The following is a 19,025-nucleotide window of genomic DNA, read 5'->3' as shown; positions in this document are numbered from 1 at the left end:
TATTTATTTTTATAATGATTTTGCTTTTATATACCACTGGAATGGATTTGAAATCAAATCATTTGGGAAGTTTCACAAATACTAAAACTACTCGGTTATTTTATGCAGAGTACCGTCATTTTCAGGAGCCTTTTGACACCACCGACGTCCGAGACCCTGGAGATATTTTGCTAGACAAATATAAAGTCATCAGCACTTGTCATTTGTTTGCTTTGTAAGCAAAACAATATTGGCCATTGAAGAATATTTCTAGTGTCACAACATCTTAGGGTCGTTATTAAGTTGCACGGTGAAGCACAGTCCTACTACTCTGCTTTCGGCGTCATGGTCTTCCAGGCTTTTGGAGTTTGCTCATGTTTTTTTAAGAATGTACCAAACTGTGGATTGATCACAACTAAGGTTTTTGCTAGGACTCCGTTACCGGGGTCCACACTTGCTGCAATAAATGAGGCGCGGAAATACTGTACAGTATATGTTTTTGTTACATTTATTCAAGCAGTTAAAAAAAAGATTTTGCTAAACCGTAAGAGTAAAGTTTAGGAGACTTGAAAACAAATACTGTACTATCAATTCATAGGAAAGTGCACAGCAATGACTTTGCTTTGCAATAAACACAAGCTCTTAATCATTGAAAAAATTGGAAAACCACAACACTTCGCAACGTGAAATAAATTCAAACAGATGAGGTCTCAAAACTACAGCAGTTGTGGTTTTGTCATGGCTCTGTTGAGTAAATGAATTAGTTGGGTTTGAGAATGGACGTGACAAAGAAACAAACAAAAAGGGAAAGTGTGTGGAAGTGTGTGTGTGTGTGTGTAGAGTGCAAAGGGGACAGCAGGAGCAAAAGTTGCAAACAATTGCTGCAATACAAACCAACTGCCACAACAATTCTAGTATACATGCATAACAAAATTACCTGCAATACAATCAGTTTTCAGATGTGTTCTGTAAGGCAGCCTAATTTCAAATTATATTTTATTATATAATAAAAATGACATCCATTATAAAGGGACATCCCTACTGTATAACATGCTGATGCTTATGTTATGATATTGCACTGTTTTCATACATGGACACTATTGAAGTCAATCTCAGGACCTCAAGATTCAAAGTCAGAAGTCGCAGAATCTTTCTGTACATTTGTAATCCCAAATTGAGGTTCAAACAGCTTTGCAGCTCTGCAGTTCACGTGAGAAAGCAACCTCAAGACAACCGATCACAAAAATGGCCCCCAATCCGAACCATTGTTTGTTTATTTTGAATATAGCAACCGAGTTGGTCGCTTTTATCAGCCAATCTCAAAAGGCACCAGAAACTTTTGATTCTTGTCACATCTCTCACAGTTAAGCAAGACATATTTCTTCAACATAAATACAAGACAAGAATCATAAACTGAGGAAAACAGGTACACATTTTATTCATCACGATATAAACTCTTATTTGGGAAAATTCAGCACGTCCACAAAAAGAAAGACTCTTAACCAAAGGTCAGTTAAATAAGGTAAAACAAAGTGTAAACAGCCTCATGTTTATATTACACAAAAATATCAATTATGGATGTCCTGAAAAATTCAGACAACTGTGTTTACCAAATCTATTAGACCTCCGCTCATGTCATCTTACTAAGTTGAACAGGAATTTACGGAGCCCCTAAGGTGACATGGAAGTAAAAAAAAAAAACCCTCTGCATTCCCTCGCAAAAATTGCGAGATAACACAGTTTTTTGTGAGGGAACGCATTTTGTTTTAAATGCGTATTTATGTACTTCCGGGTCGGTTTGGCAGCTAGCCTAGCCGAGCCTCTAATGTGCGGGTGTTTGAGATGTGCCAAGATGTCTTTCGCTTATTTGGAAACTGTGCTTGATATTGTGCTTGTATTTCAAGCGAATTTCAAAGCAATTAAATTAAACTCACCCACGTCTGAAAACACTCCCTTTGTTGCTTTTGATTACCCGGAAAATGACCCGTAAGTACATAAACATGCCTTCAAACAAACAAAAAAAAACAACAAAAAAAAACGTTGAGTTGCAAAAAAAAAAAAGAAATCTTTGCATTATCTCGAAATCTTTGCGAGGGAACGCAAATCTTTGCGATGGAATGCAAAGTTTTTGCGAGGGAACGCAACGTTTTTTTTTAACTTCCATGTCACCTTAGGGGAAATTACGACTGAATGCACCTTTTTTTCTACAAATATTTGAGCAGCTTACTAGGCTTTTCCAAGACGTTATAATTAAAAAAAAAAAAAAATCAATTAATCAAGCAACACATTCAAACATTAAACGATGTTTGTCTGTTCATGAATGCAAGTCAATAATTGCAATCATAGGAAATACATAATCATGAGCTTTTCTATTTTGTTGTGCGAAACAGTATCATATATATTTTCGCATTGAAAACATCACTTTGGTTAATTTAAAGAGTTCTACATTCCATATACAGTAACAATAATATAACATCCATAATATAACAATCACAAAAATGATTTTTGAAATGATCAATGTTAATTGAACCTTAAATTAGAAGGTGATCTAATTCCTTTGTCAAGCACCTGTATGTATATTCACCACAATGGGAATCTCTAAGCTTGGCTTTTTGGTGCTTGTCATCATACACCAAAGAAAAGAAAACAAAAATGCAGATATTGAAGTCATCATTGTTACATTGTTGAGGGGGCGGGGAGAGGGTGGGGCTATAATAACAATAACAATTTAGGTTTGTTTTAGGGCTTACACTAACTTAACCAACCAATAATAACAAAACAGGCTCATCATACACTTTTTACATTTCAGATGGCAGAAATTCACACTAAACAAATGATTCTTAACCAAATGTTTTGCAAGGCACAGTATACAAATAATTAGCGCCCTAATACAACATTTCATGCACATTATGAACAGACCACAAGCGCTGCGTATTCAGAGAGCTACAACTTATGAATCAAGGCATTTAAAAAAAAAAAGAGAAAATATTACGATTATAAACTATGGCAGTGTGACTGGAATGTCTGAGTCTGACAACAATCAGCATGTCAGTTATCCTTGGAGAGATTACAAAAAAGTAACCATAAAAATGTTCAGCAAAACAAAATGGATTGCAGACTTTTAGCATCATATAAAAAAAATAAATAAGTCACGTACACATTGGTTGGTTTTGGCTTCATTCTTCAAATAGGATTTATAGTTGCACAATTCTGGTCAACACCAAACAAAAGGTAATTTGTCATGGCTTGAAGAGATTTAGTCCAAATACTGCATCGTGACAAGGCTTAATGAGCCAGGCTGTTGAGTGAACAAGCACAAACACTATCTTGAAGACGGTCATTTTAGGGCTGCAGAATAGATTGTTGAGACGCAGCGGAGTTCAGGTGTGGTGGTAGCGGGGACTGTAGTAGGGCGCATTGGTGCTGTGACACAGAAGCTCCGCCCAGAAAGCAGATCCTACGAGAAAATTAACACAAGGTAACATCAAGGAGAGAAACATTTTCGCTACGCATGACAGCATGCTATGATGGTGACAAGGAGTGCCTCAGACAGCTGAAAGTGCACTATTCGCATAAGGCATGTTAACAAATTAGTATTATGACATCTGTGCAGGTCTGAAATTGAATTGCAGATAATATGGAGCTGGTTTCCTCGTGCAGATTTAGGGGCTGCAGTAAAGGTCTTGAAAAGCTTTTCAAACGAAGAATGCAACACTCTGGTGAAGTCAACGAGTCACAGGCTTGATGCAGTCAGTGCAAGTAATGGTTATGCTACCAAATATTAAACGGTATTCACTTTATTTAACAATGTCTGTGCCAATAGTTGCACACTTGAAAAGTGTTTGGCTTCAAACGAAATGTGCTCTGTCCCGAGTTGTTTAACACATCTAGATCTGAAACCCAAATGTCTTCAGAATACAACAAAAAACAAGAGTTGACCATGCCATTCCAATACTTTTGACGAGGAGCGTATGCTATAAAGTTGTCATCATCACCGACAAAGGCAGCCACAAACTATCTCCCTCCCCACAAGTCTGCGGTACCCCAGACTCTTGGACTGCTGGTCGCCACATTTGACTCGCAACCCTGAAATGTCGTAGTCATGTGAGTTCCAGCCACTGGCTCAATGAGTTCCTCAATTAATGCTACATTAGCATTTAGGGCTTGATATTAACTTTTTTTTTTTTTTAACAAATTAATTTACTCACCAGTTACTGTGTCTATTGGTCTCCCAGAGTTACTCGCCACTCAGAATTTACATTAGCCACCATTTTGCTGTTGGATAATAGGGTTTATGCACCAACATTGGTAAAACAGGTCTAAGCACTTGAGAAACTAAATGCAGTAAATGTATGCACCGCTCTCACTGGTTCCAGATAAGTGGGCTGTCTTCACATCTGAGCGTGTTGCCCAACACCATTTGAGGTCATCGACTCAGAGAAGGGATCACAATGAATGCATTTGGACAAATGTGTGGCTTATATTCCTTTAGTTCAGCTTTTTTTCTCCAATACAATTCTGTCTTTGTACATACTTTATGTTTGTACAGTTGTGTGTGGGTGTGCTTCTCTAAAGGAGAAGGACGGACGAAAAAGAGTATAGAGTACAACACAGATATAAAAAGGCAGAGAAAATTCCACCGTGGTGTCCTCGCCAATACCAGGCGTAGTGACACTCTCCGACTTGGAGTAAAACTGCAACACATTTTCAAAACAACGCGTATGGGTTGTGAGCGAGTATAAAGGCTAAATACGTGGCATTGTCGCAGTGACGTCTGTGCAGTCGCTGCTTGCTCGGAGTATAAAGTGGACTTAAGGCCTTTGACATTGTGGACCACACAGCTTCAAAGCGTAGGCTTATCCATTTTGGTCTGTCAGATCATGTAGTATCCTGGTTCACACATTTTGTGAATGACAGGACCCAATGTATTAAATACAATGATTTGTGTTCCGAAATTGTGAGCATCTACAAGGGGGTGCCACAGGGTTCCATTTTAGGACCTCTCCTATTCATCATGTACATAAATTCTTTGGGACAAAATATGTGTGATACTAGTATGCACTTTCATGCCGATGACACAATCATTTACTGTTTTGGACAATCCGCCGCTAATGCTGTTGAATGTCTGCAGAAAGCTTTCGATGTGGCGCAGCACACATTTCTGCAGCTAAAACTAGTCCTTAATGCAAACAAAACTGACGTGTTCAAACTCCAGGAAGGGTCGACAAGTACTCCCCATAGTGTTCACTCTTTAGTGAAATGAAAGAGGTAGTACTTGTGTACAAATATCTGGGTATGTTGCTTGAAGGGGCTCACTTTCAAAGCCCATATTGAGAAGCTTGTAAAGAAAATCAAATTGAAACAGCAATAAATTGGTTTTCTTTTGAGGTTAAAACTCTGTGTACCATGCTTCTCTGAGGTTTATTACAAAATGTAGGGCCTTGACTCATTATTGTGAACCATCCTCTCAAGTGGGATGGCCTTTGTCCATCAGCCGATTGGCACACTGGTATAATTTACTTTACAAGGCCATTCTGGGACTACGGCCCTCCTACATTTGTAGCTTAATCACAAGCAGGAGTGTTGATACCCACAGTTTGTATTCAAATAACGTTTTTAACTGCTCCATTTTCCTGAACTGAGTTAGAGAAAAAGGCTTTTTATCTTCTCTGCCCCATCTACATAGAACTTGTTGCAAAAGGACGGGAAATAAGTGATCTCAGAGTAGACAGCTTCCTTAACCTGTAACTTTTTTATCTTAGTCAGGGGTCTCAAACTGCTGTCCTCAAGGGCTGCTTTCCTGCATGTTTTCCATCTCTCCCTGCTGCAACACACCTGATTCAAATGATGAGTATCGTTACTAGGCATTTTTCTATCAGGTGTGGTTCAGCACGTAGAGATGGGAAACATACAGCAAAGCGGCCGTCAAGGATGCAGTTTGGGATCCTTGATCCAATTGATGTCATTTTAAATTGTGTTGAAACAAACGTTTTGTGGCCACTTGGGCAGTACTCTCTTGAAAAAAAGTGTTTTTTAATCCCAACAGGACATTTATGGTTAAATAAAGATTAAACATATTATAAAAGATATTTGCCTACAAAAGGGTACTGTCTAGACCAGGAATGGGCAATATCGGTTTTAAGTTCATCAACAATCAGTAGCACTTGGACCTGTTCATCTCCATTAGAAAAGAAAATCAAGCTAATGACGACCACCATGTAAATATACAAAAGGAAGTGAAGAGTCTACAATATATGTACCAAGATGTGCACAATCACACGCACGATTGTATCTCATGAGCACTTTATCCTAGCATCAACGGAACTAACACGAATTTGAATGCTTCACACACAAGTCACAGTCGTGGTTTCGTGTTAACAATGTGCATCATAAATCTAACGTGACAGGGAATTAAGACACGTTCAACAAACTATGGGCAACATGAACACACAAATCATGATGATTAGCGACCTCATGACGAAAAAAGTTGCAAGGCATCCTGGGAACCAAAAAGTGGCCGAAAAACTGCGAACATACATAACAGATTTTATTTTCTTCACAAGAACTGTTGTCAGTTGGTTTTAAGTGCACAAAGTGCAATATGTTTCTCATCCCTGTTCTACATTACTACTCTTGATGTTTATTCCTTTCGACTTTAAACTTGCCTACAGTTGGAAAGGCATTCACAGAGGCCGAGCACTTGTTTGTACCGTTATCCTTGCAAATCAAAAAGGTATGCAAATAGTCCCCTTGGCTGTTTGGACCATTTTTCTGACCTTAAACATACTTTTTGGTACCAAGGGGTTCAATTATGAACCCGACAGGATATATCACAAAAATGTGTACCGTGACGTACAAAAATGGACCACCCCTAGTACCCTTCTTTTCTGAGAGTGTACAATGTGTTCAGAGATGTGCAGTGAGCCCCGGCCTTTGTCTATGTTAAGTAGGTTTTGGTCCCGCACGTCTGGATAACAGCATGGCCCTGTCTTATCCAGGATGAAGGAGTAAGAGAATCAATCTTCTGTGGCAGAGATGGAAACTATTTACAACCGGCGATGCACACATGAGGCAAAACACATGGTGCCGGAGTGACAAAGCAGCAGATGTTGAAACGCCATCTGTGGTTGACAACCTTATTTTGTTGTCCGCAATGATTTCACATGCACACAAAAAATAAATCATAAGCGTCACTGATGGTAAGGCGCGATACAGAATGACATTGCTCAGAAAAAGCAGAAGAAGGGGTGGAATAACATTTCTCAGGCTTACAAACTCCTCTCATATTTGGAACATCTTTGTAAAATGTTGACTTGCTCGGTCAGTTGGTCCTTTCTTGAGCTTTCATGTGGAGAACAATACATCAAATAACATTGCATAACACAGGTTTTATACTTTAAGGCGGGAAAGGAGAAATGAGGTAAGAGATAAATCTGACTGCTAACTCAGCACATTTGCTAATACATGCGGTACAGTATGATAACAGCTGTTGTGTAATCAACGATGACATGGCATCAAACAATGAATGTTTCCATTTCTCCTCATGAACTCTTCATTGGGGTAAAACGGAACAGAATGCATGTTAATGTTACCCAAAGCAAAGTAACAGTTACACAGCTGTAGGCCTACTTGCCATGACCAAACCCTGATTAATTTACCTGTACTTATTACCTTGTTTTCATAACTTACCTTTTGTTTAAAGGATTTCCACGAAATCTGAACAGCATGCGACAAGCAGATTTTAAGCTTTGGTTAAACAAGAACCCCCCGGCCCAAACTTTCCATAATTCCTCAGTTTAAAAAAAACAAAACATCTGGTGCATGAGGTGGATGTCATCATGAAGGTGTAGAATATGGTGCTTATACAGAGTACGTTTTTGGGGCCTGTTTTCTACTGACTGCCAATTTTTTCTTGTATTTAATTTGTTTAAATTGAATTTTTCATTTTATTTTTTTGAAATCAAGACATGTTTCTCAACACCTTACGAAGCGAAGTGTCTTTATGTCAAATTTCACAAGATGACAAACATTCTGGCATTCTTTGGATCACATACTGCCAATAAATGAGGAAAAGCGCAATTTTCATTCATATATCAATATATGTATATTTCACCATGGCTGAGACATTAGTACAAAATGAACGCTGGTGTGCTGAAATGACATTTCAACATTTGTTTGGTTCAGCTGCTTGGTTGGGCTCAATCTCAAGACAGTGGTCCTCCAAGTGAAACACATTTGCAATGTTGCATATACAGCCCTCAGTGAAGTAACAAGCCACTGAGCAGCAGCCATGTGAATGTCAAAGTAGGAAGAATTATCCTTTAATGCTTTATGGAAGCTAATCCCATGTTTCTGAAGCAGTTCATTACGGGTACAAGCAGATGAGGAGACTTAAGCTTGCATGTGTATGGCTGTGGGCTCTGGGCTATGTGCTCTTGATCACTGAGGGTATTACTTTTTGAATGAGGATTACCTTAACCTGCTATGTCAGATGATTTTTTTTATTTTTTTTTTTATAAATCCGTCTGGGAAAGTTTTGATAGTTATTGGTTAAAAAAAAAAAAAAAAGTCTAACTGGGCAACGGGCTTCCAAAATGTGATACAGAAAATAATGTTATTACCATTTTCTGATAGTAGTAGTTATATTACAGTCTTACTTCTACACTACTGGGGAGGCATGGCTCAGGGCTAGAGTGGGCGTCGTCCAAGGTAGTGAGTTCAATCCTTGGCCCTTGTGGCCATGTCGAAGTGTCATGTTGAGCAAGATACTGAACCCTCAGTTGCTCCTAAAGCGGTGTCAACAGTAGGTGAGGGAGGAGTCAGTGTGAAGCACTTTGAGTGCCTAGTTGGTGGAAAAGCGCTAGCGCTATGCAAGTGAAAGCCCAAGCCCATTCTGCATTTGTTTTGAGTTACTTTCATCCTACAGAAGTGTAACACATCAGATTTAACTTTAATATAGTGACAACGAATACAACATTCGTACACAAACATCTCATGAGAAAATGCAAAAACAAAACGTGGACAACATCTGGTTAGTTGTGTAACCAAGACCAAAACTGTAATTTTTGGAATGTTCTTGTAAAAGTCAAGTTTGACAATCTTTGACACTCACCTTGGAAACTTCTATCTAGTCAGGTTTCTCTCTTCAAAGATAGTGACCTCAATCTTGAACGAAATGAGTCAAGGAAGAGCATTTTAACGATTTTTGGCTTCAATTCACTCAACTGAAGGCCAAGTGAAACAAAATATCTCACGTTCGCTAGTGTCAGGGAATTTTACCAGTTACAAAACATTGCGCAGGCTCATTACTTAAAAGATCCTCCAAGTATTTTGGGGCGGGGGTGCGGGGTCCCATGACAGCACCTGACTGACTGACATTGTTGCTAGGTGATGATCTGGCAATTATGCTGTTGATGTTGAAATCAGAGTTCAGGTGATACATTTGCGTCAATCTCCACTAGGACCCCTTTGCCAAACACAGCACGGCAGCTCTCCAGTGTTGGGGAAATAATCCAGAACACTGTCAGCCCAATAAACTCAGAGGCAAGGGTAGTTCCAAAGCTCAGCTGTGAACAATTTCAGTTATATTTGTCTTATCCCTAATCTCGTATTGCCGCTCAGCTCCATTTAATTTGAATGTTGCGTCAGTCTATGACTTCCTCAACACATGCTAGTAAAGCATATAATTTTATGCAGCTGCTATGAACTACAAACACAAATTTGATTTGTGCTTTTTACTTAACACCACTATACAGTGTTGGATTTCTTGTAAATTACCAGCACTGAAGCTTTTTATTATTTATATTCAGGAAAAAACACAGTAAACAACTGCAGCCTTTGGGTGATTGTAATGTGGTTCAATGCCATACATATTTCAAAATGGCCTTTTTTTTTTTTTTCTTGCAAACCATTCTGAATGATTACCAATTTATTTGCATAAATATATTTTAGTTTTGACACAAAAGCCATGCTCTTCCCATGCAGCTGATTTATTAATAAAGTTTCAAAAAGGTTGAAGTTGATTATTGTGGCCATTGTCTTGAGCTGAGGAATGTATCGTTTGTTCATTGTTTGTCAACCTTTTTAAGTGGTTAAACATGGCTTGAGAAATATTTCAGCCAAGGGAAAAGAAACAGAGGAGAGTGTTCTGTCTCAACTCATTAGACGCTGAGGAAGAGGATACGACTCGAAGGCCTCTCTCGATGGGGTCGGTGAGCAAGAGACCCCTGGGTGCGTACACCTTGTCATTCTGCTCCTGCACATACTTTGCAATCTTTTTTAAAACCTGTAAAGAGAACACAATGAGCAATTTAAAATACTGCACATTTCTCACAGATGCAAAAACATGCAACGATGTTTGAGAAATTCGAATTCTATCATTTACAATAATTTGAAGTTTGCCACAAAAATTGAGGTGTTGCAGTTTTTGCTCAAAGCTTTGAAGCTGAAGAGCAAATGTTAAAATGAGTTAACATGCCGCTTCACAAACTACAAGGTAACTATGATGTACTCAAGCCGCATTGATTTTGAAAAACTTCCAATTACATATAAGTGCCATATAAATTTTGAAGGATGTCGGACACACCAAGGCTCCGTTTCACAAAACAGGTTTAGTAAAAGCGCAGAGTCCGCTAACCCTGAAGTGAGAGAAACTCGGATTTTTCCCTTTCAAAAAGGGAGGTAACTCAAACCAGAGAAAGAGGGGTAACTCTAGCTAACTCTCGGTTTCAGAGAGAGAGGTAACTTAAGCTAACCTGGACCAGGTTTATCTCAATGAACCTCGAGTGTCTCTCTGTCTCCGGCCTCTTTCAGAGCCACACTCTCCATTTAATTTCCTCATTAATTCAGTTCACAGGCAAGTTTTGGCATAGCCTAGTTCTGCAGTCTGTCATTAAAAAAAAATGGAATCCGAAGTCCATTAGGCGCAGGATCAGTGATAAAAGTTTCTGTTGAATTTAACTCAATTTTATTTCTTCCAAGTGGTTGCATGAAATATAATCATCTGGATTAAGATATTTTTTTAAGTAGAGTAGACAACCACTTGACGAAATAAAAGTGAGTAAATTCAACACACCATTTTTTTCACTGTCGGTGTAGCCAAACGTGACATGTCCTTTTGATAGTGATCCTGCGGATGAAGGTGCAGCGTTACTACGTAGAGAATTAAATATTCGTCGGGAGATCGGACAGCGCAGTGATGATTTAGCATTTCCAGAAAATTATGTTTTTGAGCCATCATGTACATATACTAAAATAAGTTTCTGTTTAATTTAATGAATTTTATTTCTTTCATACATTTCGCTCCTGATACATTTTTAAAGCATTTTAACAATGTATCTGGATACAGATGATTTTATTTTGTGCAACCACTTGATGAAATAAATTTGAGTAAATACAACCGTTTTTTTCAGTGCAGTTTTCCCGTTATTTTATTGCGAGTGCATGGGACTTGATAACATACGCATTGACCCAAGCAGCAATATTCTCCCACGCCGTCTCCCTCTTTTAGCAACTGCAGCGGTGTTGCACTTCTTCCTCAAAATGTGTTTGAACTCGAACGCATTAATATTTTAAGTTCCAGTGGGGTGAAAAACCTTCTCTTCCCCGTTGCCATGGTGACTCGTCGAATCGGGGCTACATTGATGCTGGCTTTTCATGGTTGTGGTGCACGCACTTAACTCCAGGTGAAGAAAATCCGAGTTCAGTAAACTGATTCAAATCAGCTGTTCCGGAACGGGAATCTTAGAGTTTCCTAACTCAGACTTCAGGATTAGACTCAGAGTTTGTTGAACCTGCCTTCTGAAACGGACAACAGCGGGGCCAGATGACTCCGATCCAAAGTTGCATCTGTACACAAACTCTGTGCTAAACTTCAAACTTTTAAGATGTTGTTTGGTCAAGAAAATAATAGGCATTTAAACACTATCTAACTTAAAACATGTGAGGTATATTAAGTTTAAGAGAACTAATCTAAGTAGCTGGTTTATTTTACATACGATTATCCAATCACTAAGAAGGACTACAATGTACCGAGCATGAATAATATCAACCAAAGAAGACTGAGCTGGTAACGGTAAAAAGTCACAAATGCAAGTTTTTTTCCACCAAAGCGTTTCAGTTGGAGTACCTGACACACAGGGCTGTGAGCCGGGAAATAACTGTCACAAAGCTGGCTGAGAGTTCAAGTGTAAAAGGGGCTAGTGATTGCTTCTTTGTCCACGCAAGTTTCACTCACCTTCTCATAATGTGTCTCCATACACAAGAACACGGTATAAGCGGTCAGGCAGGCCAGACAACCTTCAATATATGAGTGGCTTCCAAGTTTCTCTGCTTCAGTGTAGAGGTTATTTAGAGTCCGCACCATCTCCTCAAACTGCTGTTTGTCGATCTTTAACACATCATTCAGGGAGGAAAAGAACACGTTAAAAAAAAAACACGTTAAGAAAAGGATATAGTAAATTAGTTACCATATAAAATAGCAAATAGCAACTGATAATTCTGATTCACTGACTTCCACATCCTCCAGCTTCAAATATGCTTTGTCAGCAATCAAACATCAGGGGATGATGATTACAAACATCCTGGAAAGGTTAAAATGCCCTTAACAACGTGTTCTTTGAATGTCATCACCTAACAAGAGACTGATAGCTAAACACACACAGTAAAAATCCAGAATTATGAAGGCTTCAGTCCTACTTACATGCCTTGACTAAAATAAATGGCTCTAAATCTCAGCTGTACTGTAGGCTGCCCGATTATAAACTGAGCCATGACTAGCAAATATTTAAATGGGCTGCTTGACAGAGCTGTCAATGTTAGACGAATGCACATGGTGCTTGGTGAGCTCTTGTTAGATACTGGGGAAATAAAGAACCTCCAGACCAGACAAGCAGGCAGCTGAGGGAATCTTGCTTTTCTGACAACTTTCCAAAGTTCTGCTCCCGTGTGCCCGAGGAATGTGGCAACAGGCCCCAAACATCAGCGGTCTAAGGCACTTTCGGGACATGCTTTGTTCTTCCTCTAATTTTTCAACTCAGAGGCAGCGATTCAAACCACATTTCTCTGTCGGGGCATCTGTCCATTACATTTGGACCTGATGCTTAGCATTCCTACAAGATTACAAGTGAGGAGGGTACTATATTATTCTTTTTCAAAATGTCAAGAAAACAAAACAGCAACCTTACAAAAGCTTAATTAGACAAAGTCCATAACTTGATTTCATTTCATTTAATAACTCTTCTGTGCTGCAATTTAGCTGTCAAGATATCACTTGCTCTCTTTAATGCTGCATAGCTCCTGTTCGGTCACAATGACCCGTTTCCACCCCAAGATTGTTACACACAACTGCACTTTAAACTACACCTCACTCATGCCTATTTTTGACATGGGTACAATGTCTGACAGCCATCATAATCAAACTGGTACTTTCACAGTTATTTTGTGTGAGTTTTATTAGATACAAAGACAAGCAAAAGAACTCCCTACACCACTACAACGACCAAAATATCTTTCAATGATATCCCTCTGACAGTGACATTGACCATTAATCAATGAAGGCCTAAAGCGCCTGGCTCAACAGTTCCCCAAAACCTAAGGTCGCCTTTGGAATTACCCTTGAAAACCTGAAGTTTTCCCAGAAAGTCAACACTTACAATTTAATTAATATCTCAGCCCCTGTAGCACACAGAAAGATAATTCCAAAAGAATTAGAGAACTTTGACATGTGGCTTTCACACAGGAAGAGTTTATTTTCATTTTTTTTTTACGTGCGGTAACACCGTGACGTCTTTAGTTACATCTCCATGAAATGTGATCGAAAAGCTCGCCTCATCATTTCCCTCAAATACTGGAATTCTACCTCTTACCGAATCGCTCCACTGTAGAAACTATACAAGCACGGCAGTTTTTATTTTGATCCGGTGGAGACATCCCAAAAAGCTTCGTTGGGCTTCTTTTGCCACCTGTAGCCAGGTAGTCGGCAGGTCGAGGCGAGACACCGCAGCAGCTAGAGATAGCAAGTTTAGCAACGACTTGGCTAGCTTCTACCACCTGCTGAACATGTTGCCGTTTCGCTCCTAACTCAGTAGTCACAGCCTCAATCATCTCGCCTCAGTGGCAGCGAATAAACGACACCTATTACAAGTACCCCGCTCACGAAGGGATTGCCGTATTTTCCGGACTATAAGTCGCAGTTTTTTTTCATAATTTAATGCGATTGATACTCTGGAGTGACTTATGTGTGAAATTATTAACACGTTGTTTTTTCTCTTTCCTTTTCAACGTCAGCAAACAATACACCAAACAACCACAGGAGGGCGTTCTAAGGCTGCATATAAACCTGCATTACATATTGACTTTACAACGAGCAGAATAACATGTATAGTGTATATCATTTCACATCTTATTGTAACCCACATAAAGAAACATAAAGATAAATCCTTAAAGCAATTAAAATGCATGAATAATTTAAACGGTTAAAATCTAACATTTTGATAAATAAGTAATTAAAATAGTATGATAAAGACAATTTGACTGTCTATCAATATACATCCATACAAAATAGTGTACTGTTGCTTTAAGACACTGGCTGGGGTCTTGCATCAGCCACACGTACGGAGCTGAGAGCGGGGAAGAGAACAAAGAGATAATTATGACCGAATACATAAATACTTTTGGAGACTTGGAAACATTCTACACGGTCGGGGATAAATAAAAGACTTAATAATCGATCTACAACCGTTTTGGTGGGTTTAAAGTTATCTTACTGTAACTTTCTTGTATGCTACATGTGTGAATGTTAGCTAAATGTTACCATCGTAGCTCAGTGGAAATGATGTGTACTAAGAGCACAATTAATTTCCCACAATAATGCGATTTATACTCCAGTGCGACTTCAGGTCTGCAGAGACTGTTGATATTTTTAAGAGGAAGCTCAAGACACACCTTTTTAGTTTGGCTTTCAACAACTTTTAAATAATTTATCTTTTCTTTTGATTGAAGATAATTCTATGTTTTGCTTTGAATGTTTTAAAGCACTTTGAGTTGCATTTTTATGTATGAAAAGTGCTATATAAATAAAATGTGATTGATTGATTGATTGATATATGTTTTTTTCTCCTTTATTATGCATTTTATGGCTGGTGCAACTTGTACTCCGGAGCGACTTAAAGTCCGGAAAATACGGTACCAGGACTATTAGCAGATGGGCAACCCGGAGAGGCCATGCTAATTGCTAATCTATCGTAATGTCATTGTGAAAGACCGGATTTAAAAGAGGATGGCAGAATTTTTTCGAGGATAACGGCGGATTGCGAGAGCTCTGAAATTATATTATATAATTATAATAATATTTAATATATTAAATAATATACTTTTTACTTTAGAAGCGCTACGTCCTATCTGACAAAAATGATTCATTTCCAGTTTTTGGGCATGTGTGCGCTTACTATGTTGCTGTTATTTTCCCTCTAGAATTTATTAATTGACCTGCTAATTTTCTGTTCATTCTGGTTGCTATTTTCTTAAATGCGGTTCCAGCCAGACTTGTACTGCAGTATTTTGTACACACGAAGCACTTTTAGCGTTTGGTGACTCATTAGCAAGTTAGCTTTCCACTTTTGCAAGGAGCAGTGTTGAAACTGGTTGGTTTGCATGACTGGCAGTGTTAGCATGCTGCTTCTGATTGGTGAGCTTGGCGGGAGAGGAGGAAGATGGCGTCGCAAGCATTATTAAATCTTACTTCTAGAATATCTCTAAGGCCAGTAACATGCTTGCATTCGAGGATGTAGTTCACATGCAACATACAAATAATTCCCAGTTTGTGCCACTAAACCACTGAACCACAACAATCACTTCCTGGGCAAGGTCATACTGGTAGTATTACTGGATGAGTCAGACCAGAGAGATTACTTGGATTTGTGTGAAGAAAATCTGCAGACTGTGCTCATGTTGACTTTCTCTGATTAATGAATGCCCAACGATTTTTAACAATGTACTTTACTGGGTTATTGTAACTAATTCTTTACCTGGTTATAATTACATACAATACAATACAACTTGGGTTATATAGCACATTTCACAACTGATTAAAGATACCAACTCTGAGGAAGCTTCAATAGTTCCTTCACACAGAAAGTCACCCACCAGAGTACAAAAGAGCAGTTACAATATACATACACATAAATACAGGTATCTTACCCTGGTCTCCAGCTCAGAAGGGAACTTGGTTTGAAATTGACACACAGTGCCATTAGTATAATCCCTCTGTATGAAAACTTTGGCAGCAATTGCAGCCTGTTGCCTAATGGGATGCAAACTATGAGTCTGTGAAAACATGAGATGGACATATCAAATGATAGATACGTCATTTAGTCAAATATTTGTAGCAACATATTTTTAACACATTACTTTGATCGCTGCTTCTATTTTTACAATTATTGTGGGATAATCATTACAGCGCTTCTGTGACATATCGTCTTATATTATGGAGGTACTAGTAGTCACAAATAGTGTTGGACGGTTTTAACACAAGCAAAATTGCTGAGACTGTTCTGTCAGCTAATGGAATTATCCAAACGTCCCCATATCTGTTGTTGTCGTTGTTATAAGGTTGCCGTCATAATTCTCACCGAGGGGAATCCAAATGCAGCGATTCGGGCACACGATGACACAATTTCTCTGGTCGATTTAATGAAAACAATTCTCTACTCCTTACGTCATTACGAAGTTAAACCCTGAAGCCTTGTTCGGTCAGACAATCTCCATATTTAATCTAAATACAGCCATTCCATTTACTGATAAAATACCGTAGATTATTTGTATCCTTGTTCTGAATCAAAATCGGACCAACAAGCGTAAAATAATTTATTTTACAACATTACCTCACCCACCTCTGCCATATTGTCACGGGGATTTATGTTTATCTTCCGTTAGCTGTTCCGTGGTACGTTCAGTTGATACAGTTTTCCGTGTGGGAACGTTTGCAACATAACGACAGTTCCTAGTTTAGACTCCCAGCAGTACAGTAGTTTGCATTGCATTGGCATTGTGGGACATTAACTCAACTCTCCTTTCAACCAACATTTAAAATAATAATTAATAATAATAATAATAATAATAATAATAATAATAATAATAATAATAATAATAATAATAGTAATAATAATAATAATAATAATTACACTCTGCAGGATTTCTATTTTAATTTCATTATATGGATGATAATCCCTCAAGGCACGATTCTATATTCTTGAGACGGAGCCCCTCTTAAATTAGTCTCAAGGAGTAAATTCAAAATAAATTGAAATTGAAAAAAGATTCACTCATGGGCCTTACACTTCAATGAGAGATATCATGAGGGGGTTCTGCGGGAAATTATAAAATGTAACGTAATTTGTCTGAAAATTATTATCCAATAAGTACACATACAATTAAATGGTATTCCATTAGATACCAAATGTGAGTATATAAGGTTTGTTTCCAATCAAACAGACCCAGATTTTACACTGAGTAGGTAAATTTGTGAGTACCGGTAATTTGAAACACAATCATTATTTCAGTATTCATACTTCTTGTGAGAAAGTTGTTTGGTAGTCTGCCATGACATTGTTCCTTGTGTAAAATGGGTGCAACGTCTCAATAAAGGTTGGTCAACACGAGGTGACCTGTTCAGTGCCTTGCTTAAGGGAACCTTGGACAGTTGTCACTAACCATCTCACCAAGAACAATAGGTGGCATTTTTCTTCCTTTCTTTCTTTCTTTTTTTAAATTAGTCAACAGCAGGACCGACTGTCGACTGGTTAGCACATCCGCCTCACAGTTCAGAGGTCGTGGGTTAGATCCCGGCCACGGCCTCCCTGTGTGGAGTTTGCATGTTCTCCCCGTACCTGCGTGGGTTTCCTACGGGTACTCCGGTTTCCTCCCACATTCCAAAAACATGCGTGGTAGGTCAAATGGACACTCTAAGTTGCCCCTAGGTGTGATTGTGAGTGCGGATGTTTGTTTGTCTCTGTGTGCCCTGTGATTGGCTGGCAACCAATTCAGGATGTCCCCCGCCTACTGCCCAAAGACAGCTGGGATAGGCTCCAGCACGCCCCGCGACCCTTGTGAGATTAAGCGGTATAGATAATGGATGGATGGATGGATGGATGGAACAGCAGGACCCACACTGTAACATTCTAGATGAGCAACCACTGCCCAGTAACTTAGCAAAAAATAATCTAAATTTTACAGTGTCAAAACCAATTTCATGGCTGAAACATTTAAGCAGACATCTTGTGCTATTTTCACAAGTTAAAGCAGTTTCCAGTTGTCTTAATAACATGTATGTCACATGCATTTGCAAAAAATATCTCAAGGATCACTAATTATAGCATACTTTATAAACCTGAAATTAAGATGTTTTAGGGGTTATCCGTCTCATTCATGTGAGCCAGCCCTGATCCCGCCCCATGTACCACTGGGCCAATGTTGAGTCAGGCTTTTGTTTCAATGACTACCAGTTGCCTGGATATTGCAGTCTCCTATTTCGCATCACTCAGAGGCTGCGTCTGCTTGCTTCTACAGAGGCGGCAGAGTCCAGATGTGGAAGAAAAGATAGCACCCCTGACAATTAAAGTATTTTCATTCATCGAGGCAGGATAATACACTCTATGACTTGTGTGTGTGGCACATGGACACACAAATCTTCCATTGTCTCCACCCCCTCCTTGCGCCGCCGCCCACTACATCCACACAATCAGTAGTAAATGAAGCTTATCAGAAGCTAACACTGTTGTTATATTAACACTTATACATTTGCCAGTATATTTCCCCATAAAGCCATTTTTCCCCTGTGCACAGTTTTGCTTTCCGTATTGGAATCCCAACATTTTTCGTAAAGTTTTATAAATACCTGCCCTATCATTATTGTACTAAATGTGTCAGTAAGCTTCTTCTGCAGCTGCAACTCTTACAGCATAAAATACACCCCCCCACCACCACACACACACACACATCTGCCATGTTCTGCTCACCCCAGGCCATGTCACACTCTCAACTCATACAAA

At 38.9% G+C, this 19,025-nt stretch overlaps 1 protein-coding gene across 2 annotated transcripts; it reads right to left on the bottom strand.

The window, feature by feature from the left end:
• Positions 1-1,393: 1,393 nt before the first annotated feature.
• On the bottom strand, positions 1,394-16,946 carry LOC147147914 (golgin subfamily A member 7-like). 2 transcript variants are annotated; one of them, XM_086031495.1, is made up of 6 exons: positions 16,869-16,946; positions 16,177-16,302; positions 12,215-12,367; positions 10,163-10,264; positions 9,092-9,144; positions 1,394-3,436 (listed from the first exon to the last, which is right to left on the bottom strand). In XM_086031495.1, exons 1-5 carry the CDS (start codon positions 16,875-16,877, stop codon positions 9,103-9,105), a joined length of 432 nt encoding a protein of 143 aa, XP_085887621.1. In that variant the 5' UTR covers positions 16,878-16,946; the 3' UTR covers positions 1,394-3,436; positions 9,092-9,102. The 2 variants fall into 2 exon arrangements, with proteins under 2 accessions (XP_085887621.1, XP_085887620.1); XM_086031494.1 differs by having other exon boundaries at positions 16,860-16,930.
• Positions 16,947-19,025: the final 2,079 nt, after the last annotated feature.

The sequence above is a fragment of the Filicampus tigris genome, chromosome 5 (genome assembly GCF_054856515.1).
Source record: "Filicampus tigris isolate MCC_2025a chromosome 5, RoL_Ftig_1.0, whole genome shotgun sequence".
NCBI classification, from domain to species: domain Eukaryota; kingdom Metazoa; phylum Chordata; class Actinopteri; order Syngnathiformes; family Syngnathidae; genus Filicampus; species Filicampus tigris.
The sequence above is the reverse complement of the archived record's forward strand: the minus strand, read 5'-3'. Positions and strand labels throughout refer to the sequence as shown.